This window comes from Ptychodera flava, chromosome 19 (genome assembly GCF_041260155.1).
Source record: "Ptychodera flava strain L36383 chromosome 19, AS_Pfla_20210202, whole genome shotgun sequence".
Classification (NCBI taxonomy): domain Eukaryota; kingdom Metazoa; phylum Hemichordata; class Enteropneusta; family Ptychoderidae; genus Ptychodera; species Ptychodera flava.
In genome coordinates, this window is record NC_091946.1 from 29,458,047 (window position 1) to 29,480,103 (window position 22,057).

At 35.2% G+C, this 22,057-nt stretch overlaps 1 protein-coding gene across 1 annotated transcript in view; it reads left to right on the forward strand.

Annotated features, from left to right (window-relative positions):
- The window catches only part of LOC139119201 (delta and Notch-like epidermal growth factor-related receptor), a 138,798-nt gene that overhangs the window by 56,808 nt on the left and 59,933 nt on the right, over window positions 1-22,057 (forward strand). The window contains exon 2 of the mRNA XM_070682883.1: window positions 3,492-3,584. Coding sequence (XP_070538984.1) covers window positions 3,492-3,584 — 93 coding nt within the window. The remainder of the gene's footprint in view (window positions 1-3,491; window positions 3,585-22,057) is intronic.

Here is a 22,057-nt window from a genome sequence, read left to right on the forward strand (position 1 = left end):
TATTGTAGTGTATTAATGGTCTGTATATGCACAAAATTTCCAGTCTTTTCAGTGTAAATATTTGGACAAGAGAAACAGTTATAGTGTAATATCATGTATTTTGATGTTTCATGATATGTAATACAATACAGTGTAATTTAAAAATGTCTGCCTGAACATGAATACCAATTTTGTCCTGTGTGCAAACTGAGCATTGTCGTCAACCACAGCTCTTTATCCGATGGTGTATGTTTAAAAAATTGATTGAAATTTTCTTATTTTATGACATAGAATCCAAGTCACCAAGTAATGGTAGGAAATATATCCTTTTAATCTTTTGATGGAATATTCTGTTCATAAAATGTGGAAAATTGGCCGCATACTATTACCCAAACTGATTTTATGCTATACTTTATTGGGATTTTGTTATGTGTCAAGTGTAGCATATCACAGATACAGCTGTAGTGTCTTGAACCTAGCAACAGAAGCAAGGGCCTGTATTCATTTTATTGGCTGATATTGCAGTGATAGTCATATATGCACACAGGCATCAATATTTCATGAAATCTAATTATGGATATGTAATATTTCCACGGGTAAAGTTCTGATATGTAATAAAATTTAGATCAAAGCAAGCGTTGCGGACAAATTAACTTTTTATGAGAAAATTACTTGGTTGGGCAATTTAGTGACACAGTTACGAAAAATGAATTTTTCAATGCATTCAGATCTTTCAGGACGGTAGTTGTAAAAGCTGATCTTAGAAATATGTTATTATGCTCCTTTATATGGAGAATCCAGCCTTTCTCAATTTCTGTTGTGAGAGTGTGCTAAAGCAAGGGATTTCAAGTACTGGGAAAAGGTACAAATTGTAGTGATGTAGACGCTTTGCTTGTGAGTATTAAATGTGCATTTATCTGATTGGGAACACAAATATGGATTGCAATGATTGGTTACCCAAACTCAAATAGGAGAGCTCCGTCACCGCACAGGATATTTGACAAAGTCAAATGACTCTGTTACGGAAAAACGCCGGTACAAAGAGATTTTTAGGAAATCAGTAACTCGGTGCATAATTTGCACTGCAAACAGAAGATTGCTGTTTCATATGTGGTAATCGTGCAATTACCCATGGCTTGCCTTTGTAAATAGTTATTACACGACGGGACTGCAGCAATGAGCCATTACGTGTGATGCATTTGGAAGCTGGAGTTTTTCATTCTTTGAAAACATCAGGTGTACGATACAGGTTTCTTTGATGAATTAACCCTTTGAGCGCTGTAATTTTTTCCCACCAAAATTTTAGTGCAACATTTTACCGATTCTTATGAATTTTTCTGTAATTTTTTTGATAATTTTGGACCAAATGGACATTTCATTTCATTTGCTACAGTTTTTTTCTAAAAATCTTGGCAAAAATCTGGGAAAAATTGGCTGGGGGTTTATTTTATAAAGGGGACGAAAATAGACTTTGGCACTGAAAGGGTTAATTTGCTCCCAGAAATAATCAGAATGCATCGGGGGTAATCCAGTGATAGATGGCATCCCTCAGCTGGGAGATACTTGACAGGAAAATCAACAAAATTTATGTGATAATATTTTTAGACATGCCATTGGAACAGTCATATCTCCAAGGTTTGGGTTAATACCATAGATGAACAGAGCTGTATTCGTATACACTTTACTAATGAAATCACAGTATTGGTCAATACTCCGACAGCAAAGTCCCAACAAATCACTTAAGTGTTCTCAAAAAGATATGTGCATGAATTCAAGAGACAAGCATCAGTATATAGCATTCTCAAATGATCTATTCTGCATGGAAGTGTGTACTCAAGGGGAACTTTGTATGCAAAGACTATAAATTCATTCTGGTAGCTTCACTTTATGGCTTTTACCAATTTCAACATCAAAGTATAAATTATTATTCAAAGTGACAGAAAACACCTGGTTAACCATCGACCTGATCTGAATAAATTTCACAAAAATGGGGATGAAATCGATTGTGTGATACATACGCGTTTGCCATCAAGTATTGAATAACCTTAATGCATATCTAAATGCAGTTTTTTTTGTCTCTGGAGTATAGTTTTCATCAATTGCATGGTCGCTATATACCTGCAGTTTTGTGCGATGCAATCTCGTGTTTAAATATGAACCTAGAGCTACATTGATGTATTTGAAATATGACCTTGCCGCGTGTATAATTGCACCAGCTTTTTTGCATGCCAGGTTTATGTCATGTAATCATACACATCAGAGATTTTGACAGCCTTATGGATCTAACCTGGAAACTGATCATTTTGACCAATGCAACTGAAAAAAAATCAACTGAGAGCAATATCATTAATGGAACTTGATGGCACAAGCAAGTTGATTAGAAGGAACAACTTGCAGGTTTTGTGTTTGCTTGAGAATTTTTCATTGCTCTTTATTATTCTTTAGTTCTTCATGCTTACATTTTGAAGCAGTGCTCCCTCCCAGTTTCCAGCTACATGATTATAAGTGACTTGCAAACATATATAATTCGCAAAATTTCAGGTTCATACCAAATGTTACTTCTCAGTCCTGTCCACATGCATGCTAAAACAGTGCTTTGTCACCCGACGTTGTAGAAAAACATACGTACCTCACGCTTGAAGCCAAGAGTCAAATAACCAATTTACAGCACAAGATGTTGCATTTGTCCCCGCAGTCGTATGAGAAAGACAAATGGTTTTGTTTGCAGTACACCTGTGTTGTTTTAGACATATATTTGTTGCATATATTGTTAACCTTCAGATGTAAGTCCGGCAGATTTTCAATAAACAGAATTTCTTTACCCCTGAAAATACAATATTTATCGTCACATATTTGTTATCTTGGCAGTTATGTGCATGTTCTTTTGGCAGATTCGCATTTATGTGATGACTCACATTTAGGATCGGAAAACGACTCTCGCTTTAATCATCGATATCTAGCCCAGACAGCTGAGAAATATATCCTATTTCAGGGGTTCCACCTGCGGTGCAGGTTTCAATTTGAGATTACCATCTGTTTGTGAAAAATGCAATTCAAGATTGAAAATTCTCCGCAAGATGTGGTAATCTCTCCTGATGATGAGATTGCATTTTGAAAACAGGAACTGACATTTTGTGGAATAAATCTCAGATTTACTGGACAGGAATACCAGTACTGTTGTTCAAAAAAACTGATACGATGCAGCTGTTTCAAAATTTCAACTAAATGTTGGTCTGCAACAAAATAAAGTTTTTCCCATTTTTATCAATAATTTTCTCATCTCTGAAGATCATTAATCATGTTAAACAAGTGGCCAGTATGCAGGCTTTTCTTTCCAATAGCTAGAGCCTCACAATTATGGTACTCTGCATGCGTTATAACTGAAGAGAATGTAATATTTGTAACATGTAAAATTTGAGTCATCAACCCAAAGGTGGGAAAGTGTACCATCCACGTACAGTTTTGAAATCAGCCATTTTCTGATATTAGTCTAATTTTATTTTGTTCAACAGCCACTATGTGACAGAGATCTTCCTGAAGGAGCTATTCCATGGATGAATAATCTGACCGGATCAGTTGTATCAGTGGAATGGGGCTATGGAAAGGTAAGGAAAAAAGATTTATGAAATACATTACTGAGGAAAATGTCAAGTTTAACCAGACAGAGCTGGTATTTGAGAAGGCTTCGGCGAAGCTCTGTAACTGAGTAGTTCTAGGAACTGCTGACTTCAGGTGGATCAAACCACCGTAAAATTGATCGCACAGAATGGCTTCAATCAAGCATCGCCCGTGAGCATTTACAACAGACTGTTGCATTATCAAGTGTTGACTCCCAGAGATTTCCAGCCGAGATAGAGTTTATATAACTCACATGTAACACCAGTATCTTGGTGACTTTGGAAAACACTCTCGTTTTGCTGTATTACTAGCGTCTACATTGTGTTTGTAGTTGTCATATTAACAGGTATCAGTGGATGTGTGTGAAATGCAACAGAATATTTCAAACTTTTTTCTGAATATTTCACAGCAACTTCTCACAGCAGAGAAAACTAAAGATTTTAACAACATTATCCTGTTACATGTAGGTTACATTATCTCTAATAGGACAAAAACTCATTTATTTTAGCTGTTTACATTAGAAGGACAAAGAAAGTATTATGACGAGTCTTTTTTTTCAAAATTTGTGTTACATGTTATTCATATTATGTGCTATACTTAAGGTGAAGTACTACGAATTACGTCAAAATTAGGTTGTGGTGTCATTTTTTTGAAACTTTGCACAAATATTCTTAGAAGTTGTGCAAGTGCAAAAATGAAATAAATAATGGGGTCACCACGCTCATTTCTATGGAAATGGACGTTAAAATGGCGTCGTAAGAAATAAATAAAAATTATATAATTCCCTTAAACTAAAGAAAGCAATTATAAAACGCTTAGCAAATGAGTTAATTTTAATAAATACCAAGACTTAAGATCCATATCTATCGAATGTATAGTTTTCATGATGTTTGTAAAGAAATTTTAACATAAGTATCGATTACAAAATGACGATATCGAAATTATATCACTACATAATTTTCGAACTTTCTTCCTGTCACTTTGAATGGTGTCATTTTGACCAAACTTGGCGAATAAAATCCTGATATAATACCATTTAGTTTACACTTTTAATAAAAGTGTGTCACCACGCTACTTTTTACAATATCTCCAGGTGAATGGGTAATATGCGCCATGTAAATGGGAGAGAAATGTTAATTTTTCGTTAATATTGAATATAAAACCAGCTTCCTAGGGGGTCAAAATATGACAAGGTTATAGGTCACATGTATTTCTAAGAGACTTGATCAAAAAATCAGGTAAAAGCGCTATTTCAACAATGACAGGTGATGTTTAATACATGTGCTACAAAATAACCCATTTGCGGCAGGCTGGAGTTAAATCTGCGCAGAAACGTTCTAAAGCGCGTGCGCGTCCGAATTCGTCGCCTCTTACCTTAAGCCACGCTGAAATCCAGATTAATAGAAGGAGCAATTCCTCTTTCCTAATTTTTCATATAATTTATCACCTTACTGAAGAACCTTATTTGGTGAATAAATTTCTGCTGCTGTGTTTCCAAAAACCATTTCTTTGTTCTATTAGCACACTGAATGGAACTTGGGGGTGTTTTTATCTGATAATCAAACACAACTAACAAAAGTAAGTTACTCAATGCCAGATAGTAGTGGACTTGCTCCATGCAATCTACTTCCAATATTTGAAGTACGTGCCATAATCCAGTAAAGTCTCATAATGAATATTAATGAGGCTCATGGTCAGTTTGCGGAGATGGACAAGTACTGAGTGAGTTTGCATACATGGATTATGAGAAAGTGTGATAGTTGAAATCAAAGCATGAGGTACTTGTGGAAAAGGCAGGACTCTATTTAGGACAGAGGCAAGACATGTGATACTAAAACTCTCTAACGCACTCAAACGTTTTAATGCATACCACAGTTTATTGTTTCAGTGTGTATTATGCATTTGCTGTAGATTTGGATCTGTATATGTCATGTATATATGCATATGTACTGCAAACTCATCAATACAGCTGCACGTAAGACCTTAATATTTGGCTAATTTGATTTTGCACAAAAGAAATGTTTCAGTCCCCAAAATATGCAAATGACCTTAAAAGAGTAAGACAAAGTAAAGATCAATATCTGGAGATTTTGTGGATACTGAATTCATCATTTTGAAATAAATGCATCCCATTTAAATCCAACTTTTGGCATTGATCATTTCACTGACAACAGTGCCAAGAGTTTAAATAACGAGAAAGGGAGTCAAGCTTTCTCCTATGAGAGAATGATTTTACTGTGTTCTTTGAACGACATTCTATCTGTGCATTAGCTGTCACAGTAGAAGGTGCAGGTACCGTATCCATATCTACAGGCTTTGCCTTTTAAGTCGTTAATTTGCCCTTTTTATAAACGCTGCACCTGGACACAATCCATAGAATATGAAATATGTTATAGATATCGATAACAGATACCTGATGAAAGCTGTGATATCTGAGAATTATGAACTTTCAAAGATGCAGAAAATGAGAGGTTGATGAGGAGCAGATGGATTCTGTGGTGTCAATTCGTCACCAGAATAGAGAATTACCAGCTGGCGTGAGCTAGGCTTATCTTCAAAGCCCTGCTGAATAAATAATAGGCAGTCACTACCTTCCATCCTGTATCTATCTTGTCAAACACAACACTCATTAATTGTAAGTCCGTCCGGTGAGCCCTTGGATTAATGGCCAAATCTGCCCACCGCTTCCGAAAATAGAAACTGATATGATCAAATTACACAATCGTAAACAGGTTGGTCAGAAAATGGCAGTTTCTAACCAATAATGTTCACTCCGTCGATCAATCACTTTTATTGCTTGACAACACACTCAGGGAGTATGGTGAGTCAAAATGACAAATCTCAACTTTACATTAGCAAAGTGGTAGGAATTGCTGCTGGGGAGAAAGTAGAAACCTAGAAATATATTTCACTAGAGAAAGTTTATCCTTCGGAGTAACAATGTTAGTGAATTTTTCTTTCTCATTCAAAACATCAACGCTAGAATCATACAAACTTTATGGAAGGAAAGAAAATATCTCAGTGAGTGCTGTAGTGTGGACATACTATGATAAAATAAGATACTTTTGTTTGTTTGTCATTTTGTATTTTCTTAGATTGTTAATCAGTGTAACATTACCTTACAAGTACTCATTATTTGTTTGAAAGTGCAAATTCTGTGCAGGAAAAAATACTGTTTTTGGATTTATAATATAGGGTTATCACAAAATACGGCCTGTATGGACGAGGGCTCAGTGAGTGACGTATTGGACGAGCCGAAGGCGAGTCCAATACGTCACTCACTGAGCCCGAGTCCATACAGGGCCGTATTTTGTGTATAACCCTATTATTATACACCTCCCTCCATTAATCGTCCGTATAAACTAATTCTATGGTAAATTTTGAGGGATGCGGTACGCGCGATATGAGTGGAACGCGCGCGATTGTTGAAATAAAATTGCTACAAACACCAAACAGGCGCGTCGCGCGTCTCCCGTATTCAGGACTCTGCGTACTATACAAAATATGGAAAGTTATTGGACGGTCAAACTTCCATAGGTTACGGCAGTAAGTGTATAATAATGTACACATATACAACAAAAAGACATTTTGTATGATAATAATTCATTTCAAATCAAATATCTTTACTTTCACCCGTACCTAGCTCAACTAAGTTGAACTTTTGTCTCTTTTAATCAAAAAAGCAAATTTTCTATGAAAGGAGCAAATTACCTGTACTTCAAATATACCAATATTTGATATTCAAAGTAATTCCGGACTCTTATGGAAAAAATTAGTCTTTATTTAAAAAAACAGCAGAAGGTGAAAATTTACATTTATGTATAGGTTTTAAAATAAGTTGTTTCAGAATGTGATGTGACTGCAAAACTATATCAGTTTGTCTTTATCTCACTTCCATCAGAGCTGCAGTTTTGTAAATTCTCATAAAATCAAATCTTTTCACACTGAAAGGATCATTTTTCAGTATTTTTGTTCACATGTTGACATGGTATGCTCTGTAGATAATATTCCTCCACAGTGTTACTTTCAGCAATCTATCCAGGGGCTTCATCAAAACTGTGTAGATGCGGTATAATGCATCTGCTCAGTATGATCATAGCAAATAGCTGTTATGATTGCACTATTATAAAGATATGTTTTGAAATCAAGGTATTGAAATTGCAATGGGAAATACATATATTACCATACACACACAGTCAGTGTACTACCTGTGTGATGAATTCATTCAAGTGTTTGTACTTTCCAATCAAGTGTAATTTACATCTCGTCTGATGAGAAGAATATCATCAATTTGATGCATGTAAATAAGTGGTCAAAATAATAGTTCCATAAAAGTAATCTGAAATTTTCATTCGCTCTCTCTCTCTATCTGTATATATACCGGTATATGCATACTTTCATGGTTTATCATTAGTCCAGTACAAGAACTATTATAATATACTAGATAAACTGAATGAGATAAAGTGTACTTCAGTTTTGCGTTTAATATGGATTTTTTTTGTGATTTTAAAATTGTGTCAAAGTCATAGAATCCCATCACACACCATTTAAGATAGACGATCATGTCTGAATTTATAGACTTACAATGAATATTTAATAGCCATAGAAGTACCCCTTGACTGTGGTGTTTCCATGGTGATAATTGATAACAAATATTTATATTTTATTGACAGTGAACACTGGATTTTATCACAGTCTCATGTATCAAATTCATAGAAACGAAACAACAACATATAATACTTTAGGTTTTCATCAATTTACGTTATCTAAAGTAGACTATGAACAATTTAAAACTTTAATGTGTAGTGGTTGTTATGGTAATGACAAATTAGTGCATGCTATTTTGAAGTCTCTGACTGGGTATTGTGAAGGAACATAACTTGGGATCAACCACCATATCTTTGGAGGAAAGTGTTCAAGAATGGAAACCAAATATGCAAAGCAAAATTGCCAAAAATGTCTATACTGCCTGGTTGCTGTTAAGAAAAATATATTCACATGACTAAGAACTGACAACAAATGTGAAATTATTGTGGAGAGTGGTAATATTTATGAAGTGCCAGTTTTAATATGTCAAATCTGAAATATGAAACAATAATTTTGCATGCATCTATTCTCACCACTGTTTCAAAATAGATTCCTCTGTAAATTGTTTTAAATTATGATAATATTGCTGCTGTTTCTAAGAATAATTGCATTCACATATCAGTGTATTTGTATTCATATATCTTAATTTGCATTTGTATATTACAAGCATACCACATATTCTGAGAAATCTGAGCCCTGTTTTGATTTGTGTCGATACTTGTGATAGACATGATAATGATGAATTACAGTTAAGGAATTTTTTTACAAAAACTTTTTAAAGGTCTTAACGTTGTAGGTCCTTGAATTTGAAAGACTTTAACTTTTTGCTCAAACTTTCCTCAAGGAAACTTTTAACTAATGTCTTTCAAAATCAAGTGTAAAGATCGTGTGTCCCTGTACAAATTTTGGTACTGAACGAACAAATTACCATAAATTTACCGATATTTTTTAAATTCAAAATGGCCACCATCCCTGTGTTAACTGTTTGCCAAAAATTTGAATTATTGATTTTCCCAAAATTAAATCAGTAGAAAACTTTATGTACTACATAAGCTTTGAAGATCTTTTAAAATCAAAAGCACAAACATTTTACAAAAAGATTAAACAAAAGGAGTATTATTGTTGCAAAGAAATGTTTCATGTAGTCTTATCATACATATTACTCTTTATTTTTAAGTTCTGTTCGCTACTCTTTTTTCCACAGTTTTCACAATGCGACATTCAATTCCTTTAGCCCACAGAATTATCCAGAATTCTCAGGACACTGGATACACGCATGGAATATAGAATTACCAGGATGTGAGCTGGTCTGTGATGAATGCATGTCAATGCCAGCTGTCAGTTAGCATCGAGGCATTACTGTAAGATGTATAATCCATGACACTTATAAGACGCCACATTCAATATTTCATCGACACCGTCATCTATCAGTAAATAATACCCTGGAAAGTTGCGTAAAGGAAAAAAAATGCATCCCTGCTTAAAGTCTGACTGTTCATCCACAGATCTGATCAGTCCAAACTGAAAGTAGTTCTGAAAATTTGGGTTTGTAAGTCAGCAACTTAAAAAATTTCTTTGCTCCCTTTTACCCGAAGAAAACATTAAAATACTTCTGAATTTTATGCATCATAAAAGTGAATAGGAGAGTTTGGTGTGTGATGTACACATTATTATTTTTTTTTGCCATGAAAATTTACTCAGTGATGTGAACCTAGGAATGCAGTCATTAACAGTAATATTTGCAATTTGTTTACTAAAACTCTTTTCCATTTTATCAGCTTAAGATTAAACATTTATTGGTACATTGAACAGGCCGTGTTACTTCTCAAGATTCTGTCTTTTATAAATATTAATAACAATAAATGAATTTGATAAAGCTTTCAAAATATGATCATCTTGATCAGACAGTTTTTCTATTTTTTATTTCTTCAGGGCAATGATGATTGATCTTTTGAAGATGAATTCCTGTATTTCTGATTAGCTCAGTTTCTTTCATTGCACCTTTTGTCAGTTCCATTAATATATTAAAATCTCATTATATTTCATAATTGGATATGATTAAATATCAATTACTAAATTTGTTTTTGTGAGACAGAAACACTTTTGTCTTTCAAGTCAACTCACGTGTGTGATTATTATCAGTTTCGGACACACTGAGGATTTTTAAAATGGAAGAGAAAACTGACAAAGGCTCTTTCTGTCGATATCCATAACTTCAGCCCCCATATCAATCACATTGATCGGCTGAGTAGTTCCCCTCTTCATGCAAGTTTCATATCTTCAGAAGGCTCATCGCTTGAAATTCACCAGGACATGTACACCGGTCGTGTGGCAGCTTTTCTCAAATGACAAACCAGACCGCTTCATACAGGTTGCTGTCACACCTGATGACTAGCCTTGCTCCAGGGCTGTCAGATACAGAACGTGAGTGCGGCACTAGTACAAGACTCAAACATTGTATGTGCATGATGCAAATCAGTCGCTTTTGTCTCCTTTCTTTTGTATATGTCCTCCAGCAATACAGGCTGAATTTCTGTTTTTATCCAGCTCAAATTTTTTAATGATATATGGTGTGCCGACTGTAGCAATGGATAAACGGAGACTGTATCAGTGTACATTTGCTTTTGCGTCTAATTACGATGCGGCATGATTTCTCATTGAATGCTACCCAATGTGTTGGACTACAGACAAAATATCGCTGATCACACAGCAATCTTGTAACGTCTCTCTTATTCACAATTTACTGTATAGATACACCGACATATGCATTAAGCATACATACCTTCGGCAGGTTTTACAAACACAATGAAACATCGGTTATCACATGTTTTTTACGGGACGACATCATTGTAACTGAACATATTCAAGAATTTCTTGGAGCTGAGCCAGACAGTACCGGTAACAGCTAAATTCAAGAGATATTTTCAGTTTAATATTGTAAAGCGAGCATCTTAATCCACGGGATGTACAAAATGCTTGTATACTGCCAAGAAAATTGCTATATATAAACTTATAGATATACAAGAGGCACTTATAGGATTAAATTGTGGAGAAACCACAGAGTAGGGATGTCTTGGATGTGCGGAAGATGATTATATGGTAGTTTGAAAAATATGATATGACTTTAAGAAGCTGATCAGCTGATATATCATTAAATAGACTGCCATTGATGTGTATATCCCTGGACAGGATGATGCATAAATTATGTAAACGTTCCAGTACTAGAGTGACACGTAGGTTCTTATGGTTTTTTTCAAGAACCAGGTAGTCTCAACTTGTTCCACAAAGCCTAACAAAAATATTCTAGAAAAATATCACTGTTTTCCGATTGATTCAATATCAAATGGTATTGTCATACATGGCCAGATTTCTCCAGGTTTCTCCTACAACAAGTGGGGAGTGTTGTTGTGTTGGTTCTGATAGAGGGGGACCATAATAAATTATGCAAATTTAGGTTATGCAAATTAGTATTGTTCAAGATATTAGCAAATTAAGATTATAGCAATGATCAATTATCAAACCAAAGACACTTCTGTTTCTTTCTTTTTTCATCTAATAAAATTTGAATAAATTGGAGTGTACAGAAATTATCATTATTATAGTTACAGACTGAAATGTCCATATATGGAAAATACAAAAGGAAATACCTGGAAAATTCACTCAGTCTCTTCGATATCCTTTTGCAGAAAAGTTTAGTATTGTGAAAAATACACATACATGAAAAAAATTACAGGAGATACAATTACTCTCTCACTTCATTCATTTCAGTTCTATCACAATTTTGTAATCTGGAGGTAAACTCTAGTTGATAGTCTTTCAGCTGTATCACATCCTTCTGTAGGTAGGAAACGTGTATTACTTTACTTTGGCTACAGATAGTGGATTACATCAACAGTGTGAGGTTACATCGTACTAAGTCCGTTATCATGTTGTGAAATGCAGCTATCAATGTTTTGTGTACATCACTATCTCAAATAAAGGGGATATAATGTTGTGTGTTTGTGCAAGTTTTCAGGGCACTTTATCAGGATTTATGCAATCACATACATGTATTCTGGATAAAACACTGCATGGCTACTAGTGTTTGAATACTTCATAATAGCTTTGTAGTGCAGAAGAAAAGGGGGACTCACACGTAGATGTAACAAACACTGATGTGCAATTACTCTGCTTATCTCTCTTTCATGCTGAATTAATATACTGATTTGATATCATATTCATAGAGGTAAGAAGTATTGGCAACGATATCAGAGACCGCATAGACTATGATATTGGTTGTACACTCAGATATTAACAAACAAAGCAAAGGGAAATGAAATCCAAACGACACATATTGTACTTGTATAATGTTTGTAAATTTCACTTAATCTTGAAAAATGCAACATTCGCAGAGAGATACAGTCTTATACCATTATTATATTCTTTTTATCTTTGAAAAGATAACGTTATGCCTGTTCAAACCTTGCTTTCTCTCAGCTGTGTGGGGTAGCCATTGTTGTCTGGCTATTATTACATCCTACCTTTTCGCCTGAGGCCCAGGTATAAGCCTAGTGTGTACAGCAATTGAATCTGCATGCTAGCCGCTAATGTGTGAGTTAACTGAACTCCAGCTGTGTGCCAAGGCCTCGCAGTCAAAATTGGAACAACTGTGGCGAGGTTATTGAACCATCTTTATTAGAGGCAAGCATGTAGCCCCAGTGGTTTTGATGCAGACTTCTTCGCTTTGTGGGTTGGCATATTGCATGTTGCATCAAATCTGACGGAACAATTACTGAAATTAATACTGATTGTCTATATGTAAGATTTCTGACAACTGAATGGCACCATATTTTAGTGTACTAGAAGGTGCTCATGCACATGATGCCAGATGATGCAATGTTTAATACGCTGAAGTATATGCATACTTGTAGATCTAAACAATATCAAATTTAATCATCTCCTGAAAAAACTTGATCCTGCCCTGTGTAATGACTGTTCATGCCGTGTACTTTTTTGTTGCAGTTATATTAAGTTTTACAGAAAATATGCTCCAGTCACTGGTAAATATTTCACTTGTCACCAATGCAAAAACTCAGAAGTTTTAAAATGAAAATTTGACATCTTCTGGACAATAGAGAGAAATTTGAAACATGTATACCCAGTATCACATACAATTCAACTGTGTAAATCTTTTAGATGGCTGAACTTTCATCGAATTAATAAACAAATAAATGTCTGCTCTTGTTGTCATTGATGGGATATAATTTTTTCTTTTCAACAAGAACTTGAGCTGTGCGAAGACAATTGTAACTAAAAATACTAAGTGTGAGTGTGAGGTAATATTGAAAACTCAGCTCAGTTTATGAGCTTGTAAGTTTACATTGTGAATGTTAATGCCTGGATATCAAAGCCTGATTGTGTTTGATGCAAGATCACGTATTCTCACTGTGACGACGTAAAAGAAAATGACCAATAAGACCAGAGTGATAGTATTAATGTTGATTCCGTGCACAGAATTAAAAAGCTTTTCATTAAAATCAAATGGGGAAACTTTGATCTACTTTGAACCAGATGATTAAGTCTTTGAAAGTTTAAAACACCATTGTACCGCGCAATTTCACTTAAGTATTGATGTGGAAGCGGAGAGGGGAAAAAAATCTTCCCCCTGAAGCAGGAGATATTTCCTTAACAAGAAAATGATGCGGAGAGTTTCATTTTCATGGAATTTTCACTGACCTTTACGCCATAGATGCATCTAACCGTGCAGATGCAGAGGCAGACATGTACACACATGTTGATATTATACAGATGAGTTCACATGGGAGAACTCTACATGTAGCAGGTAATTTTGATCATGTCTTTTGATTTTGCCACTGTCATTTCCAAATCCATATTGTCAGGTTTATGCTAAATTGGATTAATAATGTGCGCATGTATTTTCAAACTTAATTTTCAATTAGCTCAATGTGAGGGGAGAACCATTGGATTTTTACGAGGTGGTGGAGTTTAGGTCCATATTGTCAGGTTTATGCTAAATTGGATTAATAATGTGCGCATGTATTTTCAAACTTAATTTTCAATTAGCTCAATTGTGTTAGGAGAACCATTGGATTTTTACGGGGTGGTTGAGTTTGGGAAAAAAAATTGTCAGCAGGTGACGGCGAAAAACTTATAATAATTTGATCCTGTTATTACTTCAGAAAAAACCTATTCCAGCAGATCTTTATTGCTTTTGGTAACAGAAAAAAAGAATTTGATGCACGACTGACAATAGAAAAAAATTGCTTGCGCAATGATAGGAAATTAAAAACAATTTGTTGCCAAACCCATTGCCTCCACAACCTCACCCCCCCCCCTCTGAAATTACTTGCTTCTCCCTTTACACTTAGCATAAACCTGACAATATGGATTTGGAAATGACAGCAGGTATCAGAAATGACACAAGATATCGACACACTGAGGAATGGGAAGTTGTGGAAAAAGTTTTAAATGGTAGATAATCAGTAAAACCACAGTTAAAATGTAAACATAACATTCTCTTTGATTTGTTATTGCAGTTTCTCTCATCAAAAGACATTTCTATACCTTTGAAAAGAAATGGATTTTTGATTCAGACACGTCTTGTGACCTTACTTTGAATTAAATTTGCTAAGTGTAATCTAGTATTGTATTGTAGGGTTAGAAATTACTATCTTAGTTTTGTTGTCATGTAGAAGAGGTTGAGCCACTACTTTTAGGCTTCACTTTGCACTTAAGGTCAGGTGTATAGCAGGCATATTACTGGAGCTGTTGCAGATTAATTGGTAAATGGATGGCTAATTTTTTGTAGTGAAACTTTAATGAAATGAATGATAATCCTGTCAAATTTCCGACAGTATGTAGATAACATACCACTCTTACAATCATCTCTCACCCCCCCTATGAAAATGGAAGCGACCACTGTTACCAACTGAACAGTTGCTAAGTTATAAGCCACAAACTAGATCATGATGCACTTACACTGTACAAACTTGGTTTATCTTGACATGCTGGAGTGAATATCATAATGACCATTGTGCATCTGGACAGTCTGGCAAAAAGCACAGAGAGAATATTCTATAAAATGTCACTGGTTGCAATGGGACATGATAACCAGCTATGAATGTACTCAGGCTTTCCCACCTCAGAAGTAATACAAAAACTTACTTGAACATGGAGCAGTATCCATTTTTTGTATTTTCTCTACCACTTGAAGGGTACAATCATAAATTTCAGTCATAGGTCAACGATCTTGCCATATTGAAGAGAACTAGAACGATGGATAATTTGCTGTGCAGGAAAACGTTGGCTGTATGAATGTCGAAGTATTGAAAATGTTGTGGAACAATCTGAAATTCATAAAGTTGGAGGCACAAAGGCACTGAACCTTTCACACCCATTTTATGGAAAACATTGGGATATGTTAAAGGCTATTTAAATGTAAATAATATTTAATTCAAAAGTTCAGCAAACTGAGCACAGGCAGGTACCGCTAAGCATTCACAAATCAGAAATGTAGAAAAACAGGTATTTTTCAAAAATAATTCATCACTGACATGTCTAATGCTCTAGGATGTTTTCTTCTTGACCCTTGGTTTGCATAGGTTACAATGTCTCCCAAAGGAGTTTGTAATTTGTTGTGTTTATGCAAGTCACAGTCTCCAGTAAAGCCTTAAAGGCTATCAGTCAGTTTTCAAGTCGGCAAGTCCATCAGATAAAGGATTGTGCAGCCCTGTAATGGCTTTCCCTTTGGCTTGTTGTGTCATGTTGTCACAGATAACAACCACGAAACTATAAGTAATGTCAAATAGCAAGCCTGAAGGCAGCACTCTCGGGATGATATTTCCTGTTTTTTTGTAATTGAGTTTAATTTTAAGTCAGCCAGACTAAGTTTTAAAGTGCTGTAGTTGGTGTTACTGTGACACATGCTTTTGTAGTAATTACAAACAGCCTACAAGATCAGTAAGAGTATAGTCACGCAACGAGCTTTGTAATTCTGACCTCATCTACGGTGATTATTGTCACCATGACAGTTAGTTACCATGACAATCTGCTAAAAAAATATGCCAAATGTCCAGATGGCCTCAAAATTTACATTGCAATTTGTCCTTGCAGACTATAATTTGAAAATGCGTATTGTAAAAATTGGTGGAACTAGTACTTGTCGCTTATTTGTTGTCCAGACAACCTATGCAGCAAGATATTTACCCTAGGTGATGCTGTTTGCCTTATCTACAAAACTGAATAGAATGTGGTTGTATCCACAGTTGCCTAATCAAAGAATTCAAGCGATCAAAATCAGTAGCAAGAGTCAAGTTTGAAGTGGTAAATTTCAATCCGATACAGTTGGATTCATTATCATATCATACCATAATGTTATCACTAGCATGACACTTGCATATATTCAATAGTAATATGCAAATTATATTTCCTCTCCTGGAAAGGAAGGTATTTCAATAGACTTCTTGAAGTGTTCCAAGTCAACATCTTGCTTTTATGAATTCATGTGAAATAACACAATCATGCAACTATATTTATCATTGTTTAGGATTGTATATTATGGGATGGTAACAAAACTTGATTCATGTCTGAGCTTTAGGCTGTAGAGTTAGAGGCATAGTGTGCTTAAATAAAGTAACATCAATTTGATAGCCAATCAGCATGATCTTTACATTTCACACACTGATGGTGTGACACTTGATCACCATTGACAACCGTCAGGCGTCATGCTCGCATAATAACAAACGTGCTGATTGCTTACTGGCAATGACATCTATATCCTTAAAATGCTAATCAATGCAAATTTCCTACACCAAGAAAATATTGCTGTCTGCAACTGGTAGCATTCAAATTTAATTTTTACAAATGTGAGCAATTATGTTCAACCTAATTATAACCTTGACTTACCAAATCTCAGATATAATCTCTGCAATTTTAGTGGGCAGGATACAAGAAAGTTTCTTTCACAGGCAGAATGTAAATACTGGAGTATACATCAAAATTACAGCTAATATGGAGCTTTACTTAGAGTTTAGCAAAGTCGCTTGATCAAGATAAGCACAGACTCACATTGGTTGAATCACTTTTTGAGGAGACGGAATCTTGTAAAGATCCCTACATCTGATTTGATGAATATGCAGTAAATCCTGTCTCACAGAAACAAATACTGATGTAGGTTTTCTATTGAGTCTTACAAAGTAGGTACTGGGACATTTATTTCAGGATTGGACAGAAATTAATTGAGAGAGATTTCATAACGTACCAAAATGTTATTTGGATGTTTTGTATGTGATCATGGTTGAAAAATTAAGGTTCATTCGAAAGTCATAATACTTTTTATTCAACATCCCAACAGTCCTTACTTCAACTTAATAATGCACATACCAAATCATGAACTAGTTTTTACATTTGCAGCCAAGCTTGTCTCATTGAGGAAGTGAAGACATTGATAAGAAAGGGCAGGCAGACTTGTTCTACAGAGTGCATTTATGCATATAGTGAGTGATAAGAAATGCCATTAAGGTGACATTTTGAAAACATCTGCTTTTAGTGAGTACTTTGAAAAGTGTCTTCCATCTGTAAGTTGTGCAATATTGCTGTAATCAAAGTTACAGATGAACAGGTTTGATGGTACTTTCATGAAACTGTACCCATATATATGTTCTAAATTCCTGCATTAAAACTAAATCACGTAGAGATATGCTGTGCCCTGTATGCAGGTTTGCAATGCCACCGACAAACTCATTTAGCAGACTAGTGTGTAAGTGAAAGACATGCATATGTATAGGTGGAAACAAAGCATGACACTCCTTTCATGTAAATGACCCTCACATTTCCTTGAACCTTTGAAGAATTTTGTAAGGCTATGATTGCGTGTGAAAGTGGCATGTTGTTCACTATTTATCACCAAGTCTTGATTTCAATGAACATTGGTGGACAAGTGATGAATGAATTGGTGTGCATGTGACCTTTGACCGGATACTTTGTTAACTAACAAGTCGGGTCAAGATCTGTGGCCTACTCTTGAAGGATAATATAATTATGAGAAAGGGAGGAGTAGCATAAAACCAGAGTTCGCATTTGAGCCTGAATTTTTATAGAGACCATTTGCAATTTTGTTTGATATGAAAAATAGCTTTTGTTATTTGACTTTTTGAAACAGGCTGAAATACTTATCAACTGTTCACAACGTCAACTCTGCTTGTAGCCAGACAAGAATAAACATACAGTGAAACAGTTTACAGTCTGTACCAAAAAATCTAATGTACAACTCTCCCCATCAATGGCTGAACATACCAGTACCTACACAAAGTTTTGACCTCATGCAAGCTTTTGTGATGAAATCTTAATTAACAGTGCCTTTCATATAGATAAGGACAGCAATTTTATCTTAGATTGTGGCAATATTTATTTTGTCATAGGAAAGCAAGTCAGGATGGGAAAAATCCATTTTGCTCAGAATTCACAAACGAAATCATATGCTTTTCCATTCAGCAAAACGGTAATTTTTGATACTTTTGCACTTATGTACTGTCGTCATTTTATACCCTGGGTGACCTAATTTATGCAAATATTCAAAATACTCATTTAGCGACACTTAGTTGTTGGGCAGGATGCATGAAGTTTCTGTTGGGCAGGATCAACTAAATGAAAACTTGTTTCTTTAACTTTAATGATAAGACTAAAGTTGCAAATATTCCAAAATTCCTACCCTTTTTTTAGCATTGACACAGATTTGGCTACAAACCATGAATAGAGCTACAAGAATTTCAGATGGCTCTCAATAGAGATCAAATCTCAGAGGATAGAGATTTCCCATGTACTGAAGTGTCATGAATCTTAAAGACACCGTTTGTGGGTTTGTGGGTGCCTGACAAATGAGTTGATAATCCCATGTGTTAATCACTACAGCATCTATAGAATGACTGATGGCATTTCAATTATAAAAAGTGAAAGATTGAGGTTGGATTGAAGATATTTTGTCAGTGAGTGTGTCTGTATGTGTGTGTGTGTGTGTGTGTGTGTGTGTGTGTGTGTGTTATTTCTTGCTGTATGACAGGTATATATTTCGTAATACAGTACTTGTCAATTTTTCCAATTACCCCAGTAAGAATAATCTCATTTATGTTTGTTTCAGTTGCTAAACTTGTTTTCCTTCAACTACTACTCTGAGTATGTAGTGAAGGTGTAGTCTCCAGTTTTTTTAAAGAAAAATGTCTTCATAGACTGCTTGTCCTCAGTGCTATGATTTTACTTTAGGGATGCTTGTAGGGTTTCTCAAATTCTCCTGGAATTAACAATCAAGATCATGTTAGGTATGGCATAACATACAGTAATAGAAAAAGTGTAAAAAGACCTTGCAAGGGTCACTTTTCTTGCAGTGAATCAAAGAGATTGGTGAGCCTTCCGGTCATGGTAGTCAGTTTAAGAGTTACACAGCGCCATACTGTCTGCAACCTACCATCATACAGTTATCCTTGTCAAAATAATCTACCATAATTGGCGAGTAGGCAGTTATACTCGTCACTGGAGCAAAAGATTAGGCCATCACATCATACCATATGAAGAAAACTGAAAGCAGATCTGTGGCTTATGAATACCTGCCTTTTTAGTTCCGACAGTAGAGCTGTTAGCGTGGTTATCTTTAATACATTGCCTACCACTGGGATCTGTGATTGCCGAGCCAGCGTGAATTGTATGGTTGCCTAAGAGAAAGCCTTGCAGTTGACTGGTTTTTTTTGCAGATAGGTTGACCTCTTGACCCCAGCGACCTTGAAAGGTGATCACTCCCAGGGAAGTCTTGGAGATGAGTCTGTTTTCTCTGAAGGATATCGCCATTTTTTTTGACCGGAGGCAATCAGCGCAACATCAGCCGGCATGCAGACTTTCCAAAATGATGGAAATGTGCCATTATTAGGAGAAGTTTATCCCCAAGGCAAATATTACACGGAACAACAGCCTGTTTTTTTTCTAACCATAAGTTTAGAAGATTGGTTGCGAAAACATGGCACTTTGTATATTACTGCTGATTTTTGCTACTTCATATGAATGTTCAAAGAAGTTTCATGAAGAGTACGGTATCTTATACTTGTTGTACACAATGCACACTATCAGGAATTCACATTCACATTCTTGGCTTTAATGAGTTTTACTGTTGCTGGCATTGCATAACTTTCACTTCCATGTGACATTATACAGATCATTAATATTATCAAAGAAATATCTTTTGGTCATAAAATTTTAACTGCTGAGCGAAAATTTGTAGCCAGTGTTTCCGCCAAAAGTATGAAATCAGAGATTTAAATCAGACCAAGGAGAACTTTACCTTTCCTTAAAAGTCAAAAGTGTCAACAAAGGGTCGGAAGCTTTAGAGCACAAATAGATGTGCTGTAAAGTAACCACAATCATACCCATCCATAATCCAATAACACTAGGTCAAATTCGTAATGTATTGTCAATTGTTACAGACATAGACACAAAACAGCAAAACAAAGCACTGGTATACACAACAGTGTCGAAAAGGTTGTTTGTGATATGAAAAATTTTTTACTGATATCAAGTATAAACCGTGACAGTTTCAATACACAGAAAAAGACCCCTCCAAAGCTCAAAGTCACAATACACATTCCATTTTCTTCCAAAGTTGCTGTCAAAACCTACCCTACTTGAGAGTAAAGTTAATCGTTATTTGCTGCTAGCTTTTTCCATGAAATATTACAGGCTTGTTAACAATTAACATAGTTCATCTGACTCCAATAACATCCATGGAAAAGCCAGGAGATTTTAATTGTGCACAAAGAAGATTGCAATTATGTTGTTAGGGAAAAACTGCAAATGTTTTGCTTGTTGCATGGCAACAGGTCATTATCAGTGACCCAACAATCACTCTCAATAATTAAATACCCAACACTTATTTGCAACAACCTAATTAGGGGAAATTCATCAAAATACATTTACCTTAATTAGAATGCTGCATTTTATGTCTACCAGATATTTAACGGTTGTTTTAAAAGTCCACTGGATATGCGAGTGCTCCTTCAATGTTATAAAATTAGCCAACAGTTTTGTAATTGTATTGAAAACCAAAAGTGGCTACTTCATGACAAGAAGCGTAGACCATTCTTGCTTAGGTAGTAGGTGCCTAAAATTGAGACGTAATTTTGCATAAGCTTTATGTAAGAAAATTTAAACTCATTCCCTTTCAAAATAGAGAATAAAAATCAAATGTCTTCATGTAAAATTTATTACTTGAGAAACTCTTTCCCAATATTTACTAACACCTTGAAGTCAAAATGGCCAGCATCCCTATGTTAACTCTGTGGGGGTAAAATTAAATTTTCGATTTTCACAAACATAAGCTGTTGAAAACTTTATGTACACCATTAGCCCCCACAAGTGGTAGACCAAAAAAGTATTGTAAAATTTTGAGAACCAACTATCTATCCCTTAGGCGTATTTTACCTCGAATGGTCCCTGTTTATCGATAAATTTGAATAACTTTATGGGAATTACTCATTTGCTCATATTTATTATAATATTTTGACTAAAAAATTCACACAGCCAGCAAAATTAGATTCACATATGACACTTCAGATCGACCAAGTGCCGCCAGGACTTGTACCATGTGAGACACAACTCAGTGAACCATTAACAAAATTTAAATGGTTCTCCTCGAAACAAGGTCCTGATATTATACAAACAGAAGCCATGTCTCATTGTCGCTATCAGGGGCAGTGTGAACATTTTGACTTTATTTATATGGAAATTTAAAAATTGGGAAATCAAAAGAATATTTGATTGATCAAACTTTAAGGTAGTGCCAGTTTCCACTTTTCCTTGTCTTTATCCGGGTGACAATAACTGACTATGGAAAATG